At 40.9% G+C, this 7,131-nt stretch overlaps 1 protein-coding gene across 1 annotated transcript; it reads left to right on the top strand.

The window, feature by feature from the left end:
• Positions 1-1,472: 1,472 nt before the first annotated feature.
• Positions 1,473-5,439, top strand: LOC308085397 (uncharacterized protein). The gene is made up of 4 exons (XM_080428551.1): positions 1,473-1,954; positions 2,565-2,953; positions 3,339-3,408; positions 3,581-5,439. The coding sequence occupies exons 1-4, from the start codon at positions 1,525-1,527 to the stop codon at positions 5,158-5,160; spliced, it is 2,469 nt and encodes an 822-aa protein (XP_080284677.1). The 5' UTR covers positions 1,473-1,524; the 3' UTR covers positions 5,161-5,439.
• The last annotated feature ends 1,692 nt before the right edge of the window (positions 5,440-7,131 follow it).

The raw sequence follows: 7,131 nt of genomic DNA, 5'->3' as shown, positions 1-7,131 counted from the left end.
TGGACTGGAGTGTGGAACTAGAAGATTATAGAGTAACAGCAAACCAATAAAATAAAACAAAACACCTCTATTCTATTAACTAAGTGGGTTACTTACTCTTATTAACTTAATAATATTGTGATATATTTTGCCTGCTGCTTTTCCTAAGAGACCTGACAGTGTTAAATCATGATGTTTTACCATTTCCAACATCTGATATACCGGTAATAACTGATTCCTCTCACTATTGGAGAAGTGGAGAAGTACATGTTCAACTATTTCTTGTTCATCGCATTCTGTACATGTTCCTGTTGGATGTTTCCCTAATCTATGTAGTGCGTCGTTAAGACCTGAATGCCCAATTCTCAGACGACGAGTGATAATACTCTTTTCCATCCTATTCCAATCCCAATCCACCACCCTCTCAGTACCGACTTGTCTTTGAATGTTATACAGGTGTCTTCCAACCTCCCCATCATCCCAATACTCTGCCATACTGACTGTGTATATATGTCCTAATAAGTTGTTTTCCGGTATCAATTTTAGCCAAAATATACTTATGTACCAAAAGTAAAAGTACTCATCGTGCAGAAAGTTTTTTCAAAGTTCTCTACATTTGTCAAACTCTTTCAAAAATAGCTTTGCGACGCGTTGTGAGCTTGTAGATCGGCTATTTTTGAAGAGCCGAAGTATAAATGTGCTTATGTGCCACGCATGTTTTGAAATAATAACCTAAATCTTCAAAGTATTAGTAGCTATAAAGCTGTCAAATAATTGTAGTGGAGTAAAAAGTGCAATATTTGCCTCTTATGTATAGAGTAGAAGTATTAAGAGTGTCTGCTAAATGCCTAAACTGTAAACTGTAAACTGTATAAAAAATCTAAAATGGATATATTTAAGTAAAGTAAAAGTACCTAAAATAGTTACTTTACACCACTGGTTTAAATCGATTTCTCAGTGGTTCTCCTCACACCTTTTCATGTCACAGGCCCCCAAATTAATATGTATTTGACCAAGAAAGGTTCAAGATTCAAGATTGCCTTATTTGTCATATAATTTGTTTTCCATCTGCAAGCATCTTTTTAAAATAAAGGAAGAAAAAGAAAAGACAGCAGAAATTCATAAAAGAATGAAATAAATAGTGCAGAATAATATTGATCTGAAAAAAATAAATCCTAAAAACTTGAATAATTCATGTCATAAAAATAAGCATAACCAAAAACAAAAGCACATGTTTCCAACCCCCATCTGATAAGAGTTAGGAAGTTCCCACAAGAGAAGATTTTCTAAATGATACAAAATGTAAATGTATTTAAAAAAAATAGCAGATCGGCTATCAATGTGTCCAGTGGTGAACATAGTGGCAATTTAATATTTATTTGCGTTTGTTTTTGTTTGGGGGAGGAGGGGGGAGGGTGACCCAGGAAGTGAAAAAAAGGCTTTGGCCCGGAAGAGAAGACGATCGGTCATATCTTTGACACCGGCACCAGAGAAGTTCCAACACAACGAAGATCTCAGTTCTCTGTCAAGTCTTAAAATGACATAATGGATTCTAGATTTCAAAGTGAAAGCGCGTCGATCGTGGAAGCCGCCATGCGGGCGTGTAAGGATGCTTGGCTGAAGAAGGAGGCGCAGTGGGAGGAGGAGGACGCTGTGTTTAACGGCACCATTCAGCACACACAGGTGGCCCTCGTCGTTCAGATAAACAAGCTGTTCAGGGACATTTCCACTGAGCTGTGGGAGGAGAACGAGGCGCTGAGGACCAGAGTGGAGCACCTGGAGTTTGTGTTGGAGAGTAAAGTGGGACAGGTGGAGAAAGGCTTAGTTGCACGCGTGTCCCAGCTGGGGAACGACCTGGTGCAGCTGGAGAAGGAGCTGAAGGCTGTTGTTGATGGTCATGCCGATAGGTGTCAGAGAGATCACAATGCACAGAATGCACCCACTCACATTCTGCTGCAAAATGGGTCTCTATTGGGTGAGTTTAGCACTCGTTTAAGGCACTGTTTCCCTTTGGGTTGGGGACCAATTTTCAGTAAATATCCCTTTTTTTTCTCCTTTCCTAAATTAAAAAAAAATATGTATTATTTCAAAACATTTTAAAAAGTTTAAACAAAAAATTATTTCATCAATTAAAAAGCAGTTAATGATTTTTTTATTTATCTTTTTGTTTAAAAAGTAGTGTAAATAGCAGATCTACAAGGGAACATTGGTTTTAGGTCTAACAATACTTTTGTTCAAATAAAATTCAAATTGACGCAGAATGGCAGGTTTTAGTCTGATTTAAAATAATGAGTGATGTAAGCATATAATGATGATTATTACTTACTATGTAAGTAGACACATCTTACTCCTGCTACAATCCCTAGTCCTCCTAGTGTTATGTTATTTGCAGTTAAGTGCTGTGAACTTGAATGTCTCTCTCTCTCTCTCTCTCTCTCTCTCTCTCTCTCTCTCTCTCTCTCTCTCTCTCTCTCTCTCTCTCTCTCTCTCTCTCTCTCTCTCTCCTCTCTCTCTCTCTCTCTCTCTCTCTCTCTCTCTCTCTCTCTCTCTCTCTCTCTCATTTCATGGTATCTGGAATAACACAGGCGGTCCATTGCTGTTACTGAAACCCAGTCGAGCCACGATCCCCAAACTTGCAGCACCACCCGCAGCCGCAAGTAAAATCATCCTCGCTCCTCCATCACCGGCTTCAGTGGCAACGGCTGAAGCTGTTCCCAACCCCACAGCAGTCCCAAAGCCTCCACTGACCCCACTGGTAGTTGTCAAGCAAGTCTCAGCCACTCCGCCGATGCTTTTGATGGGGGGTGGTAATGTTATTATCACCAACCCTCCAACCATATCAACAGTGGTCCCCAGTCCTACAGCAGTGCAGATGGGAGACAAGCGCTTGATTCTCAAACGTGCAGCCGTACCACTGGCTACACTTCCCAAGACCAATGTTAAAGACAGTGGGGTTGATTCAAGAACTCTTAAGGTATGATTATATGACTGGCATCATGGATGGTTTCAGTCAGCCGATCATAGGATCTTCAGTTGTGGGAAAATGTTACGTGTTTTGTGTATTTTATGCCATTAGAATGACATAAACCTGATAAAAAAAATGTGCATTTTGATAACGGCAAAGTTTAAAGAAATAGTTCACTCGCCTGAAACATGGAAACACAGTAAAATCCTCAGTTTTAAATCATCCATTTGTAACTCTTGAGCAAGGGCGTGTCCATTTGGTTACATTTGTACACTCTTTTAAATTAAGTGGCGTGGAGGGGCGGAGACAAGTTTGAATCTGTTTGACAACAGTTTTTTTCTTTTTTTGATCTCTGAAGTTGCCTAGAACCCCTTTAATGCCTATTGTATTACAGAAAAAACGGACCGGACCACCTTCAGACAAAAGGATGAAGATAAGTGATGGCAACTCTGAAGCTGTAATAGGTATTATGCTAAGTTTACTGTTCACTAGTTTCTGGCACTCTATTTTAAAAACTATTTTTTCAGTGTGGATCTCGGGTAAAACGATTCTCTGTGCGACCAAAATCAAATAAGTCAAATAATTAAATGGCAGGTTCTATAGTACAGTGTTTCATCTTTTTCCTCTAATCCCCAGGCACCCCTGAGAACCACATTCAAGAGAGTTCGACTGAGCTGAAAAAACAGGAGAAACAACTGGGAAGAAAAAAGCTACGGACCGTGAAGCGTTTCTTTTGCAGTGTCTGTAACCTTGGTTTTCACTGGAAAGGCGAACTGCAAAGACACATGATTGTCCACAAGAAGCCTTTCCCTTGTAATCAGTGCAACAGAGGATTCCGGAAGCAGAAATCTCTGGAAAATCATTTTTTATTTCACCAAGGAATTAAAAAACCCAGGCCTTTTTCATGTTTTCAATGCAACAAAGGTTTCCTAAATCATCAAACACTTGAGAATCACCTATTGTATCATAAGCGTTTTCAGCAACCACGGCCGTTCGCCTGCGTGCAGTGTGACAAAACATTCAGGCTACAGAAGTCTCTGGAAAACCACCTTGTACGTCACGAGGTGTGGAAAAAGACATACAAGTGTCAGATCTGCGACAAGACGTTCAAGACCGTAAAACTACGGAAAAGTCATGAGGTCGTCCATTCTGAGGAGAGACCATTCAGCTGCACTACATGCGGGAAGGAGTTCAAGAGCAGAGACACTCTTCGCTTCCACCAGACCGTTCACAGCGATGAGAAGCGGTACAAGTGCAGCATGTGTGATAAAAGCTTCAAATACTCCAATGTTCTGACAGTCCATATGAGGAAGCACACAGGCGAGCGTCCGTTCAAGTGCACTGTGTGCAACAAGACTTACAGGACCGGTGTCTCTCTGAAGACACACATGCTGGTCCACACTGGGGAGAAATCATTTACCTGTCATGTGTGTGGAGCCAGGTTTGGTCTGGTTAGCAACCTTAAGAGACACATGCGCCTTCACACAGGTGAAAAGCCTTTTGGTTGCCAGGACTGTGGTGAAAGCTACTCGGATAGCAATAAACTCAAAGCCCACATGCTTGTTCATGGTGCTACAAAACCATTTATGTGTGACCTCTGTGGAAAGACATTTCTCTTCAATTGCAGGCTACTGATTCACCAAAAAATGGTACATGGTGAGAAGACACAAACGGAGGCTGGCCAAACAGTAAGGAGACAATGGAAAAATAAGATGTTAGTCAAGCCGTTCAGTTGCAGAATATGTCTAAAAGGTTTTTGCTCTGCTGCATCTCTGAAAGCCCATGAAAAGGGCCACGAGGAGCCATACAACTGTGAAGTGTGTGGAAAGACTTTTCTTAACAAATACTCATTCAGTTACCACCAAAGAAGTCATGGAGGGGAGAAACCCTTTGTCTGTGAGCTGTGTGGAAAGAGGTTCATGCAAGCTAGCAGTCTGAAGCTGCATGAGCGAATACACACAGGAGAGAAGCCATACACATGTGAACAATGTGGGAAAACTTTCAGAACGGACGGGAATTACTACAGACACCTGAGGATCCACACAGGAGAGAGGCCGTATGAGTGTGAACGATGTCACAGAACATTCAACCAATCGAATCAACTGAAGTCCCACATGCAGATCCACACTGGCGTGAAGCTATACACGTGTGACCAATGTGGACGAGGGTTTTCTGATTCAAGACAGTGGAAAAAACACAACTGTGGTGGATCATAGGGGATCAGGCCTTTAGAAGTAGCAGAAAAACTAAAACTGAATATTGTTGTTTTGTCATTAGAGTTTACTTGAACTTGTTTTTAATATGGAAAAGATTTTGTATAAAACATGTTCTGCATACAGTTCATTTCAGGCCAGGAGATTAGAGAGAGGACACTTCTATGGAACAACATTTGTAATGTTAAATAAATAAAATGCTTGTGCTATTTTAGTCTATGGTAGCGTTTACAAAAATTGCTTTATTTTATGATACAAGTATTCAGCCACAAACATTTTAAGTTAAGCTAGACAGAAATGTGAAATTGTGCATCACATCCTTTAAAACAGTGCCTTCCCCATTTGGGGTCATGCCTATGTTCCCTCAGCCCTATGTTCCCTCAGCCCTATGTTCCCTCAATCCCTAACAATTTTATTTTATCCAAATTAGTCCCTATGTTCCCTCAGGCCTATGTTCCCTCAGCCCTATGTTCCCTCATCCCAAATTAGACCCTATGTTCCCTCAGCCCTATGTTCCCTCATCCCAAATTAGACCCTATGTTCCCTCGGGCACCCCAAGGTATCCCCCAAAGGTATAAAGGTATAAAGGTATAAGACTATATATAGATATATTATTAAAAGTTATAAGACTTCATAAACTTTGTTATAAGTTGTTATGCATGATTATGAAAAGTGGTATAATGCCTTATAAGTGCATTATTATGCAATATAAATGTGATTATAATGCATTATAGACCCGACCTTAATATATAGTCTTACCCTCCTTTTTTCCTGGTATGGCATTCTGGGCAGTGAGACCTGTCTCCCCCCACCACACACACACACACACACACACACACACACACACACACACACACACACACACACACACACACACACACAAAATTTCACGGAAATCGCACACTACGTTCATGATTTGAGGAATTTTGTTCAAAACAGACCTATCCTAAAAAACGTTGTAAGGCAATGTTAGGCAAGTAGGATGGAATTTAATATCGGACACATCCATCTTGATCACATGACTATAGAGATACTGTGTACCGATTTGCGTGTTTTTTTGACAGAATCTGAAGGAGTAAGAAGAAAACATGAACAATAAAGCACAGTCCAGAAAATTGGTCAAAAAAAATACCAACAGATAACATCTTCACTCTTCGAAGTCAGCCAGCATATTCCCTTGCTAATGTCACATGGCTGTATAAAGCACACAGGCCTTGTAGTCCCTCTCACCCCATCAGTAACATGATTGGCCAAACTTAATTGCTTTGACCTGGTCAGCTAAGACACATTAAACTATATGTATAGTTTCTCTCATCAATTCAAATTCAAACAGCTGTGAAACTGACTGATGTTAAATAATATTGATATTTGAACGCAGCATGCGCTTTCCGTGTTTTTTTTTTACGTAGATTACCACTTGGTCCAGGAATAAATGCCACTTGAAAACTTTCAAATCAGCCTCATGGTGGCGCTATAACAGGCCGATTCACGTTTTTAGCTATAACTGCACCGATCTGCATGAAACTTTGCACGCACACTCCCTAGAGGCCAAGGAAAAACCTTTGCCCTGCATTTTTCACATATGCCTTTTAGAGCGCCACCAGGAGGTTGAGTTTTGTAAAACAAATGTTTTGCTCTTACTCCTTCAGATTCTGTCCAAAAATCATGCAAATCGGTACACACAGTATCTCTATAGTCATGTGATCAAGATGGATGTGTCCAATATTTCATATTCCATCCTACTTGGCTACATTGGCTTCCAAAGTTTGCAGGATAGGTCCGTTTTCAACAAAATTCCTCAAATCATGAACACAGTGTGCGATTTCCGTGAAATTTTGCACGCACATTCCCACTAGGCCGAGGAAGAAATGCCACCTTTTTCACATTGGCCTGTTATAGTGCCACCAGCAGGAGAGATAGCGAGATCCCAAACCGACCCCGACGCTGCCGCGGCAGCGTCGCGACCGGGACCGA

This window comes from Gymnoscopelus braueri, assembly GCF_963280865.1.
Source record: "Gymnoscopelus braueri genome assembly, chromosome: 5".
In the NCBI taxonomy this organism is placed as follows: domain Eukaryota; kingdom Metazoa; phylum Chordata; class Actinopteri; order Myctophiformes; family Myctophidae; genus Gymnoscopelus; species Gymnoscopelus braueri.
This window is presented reverse-complemented; position numbering and strand designations above follow the sequence as displayed.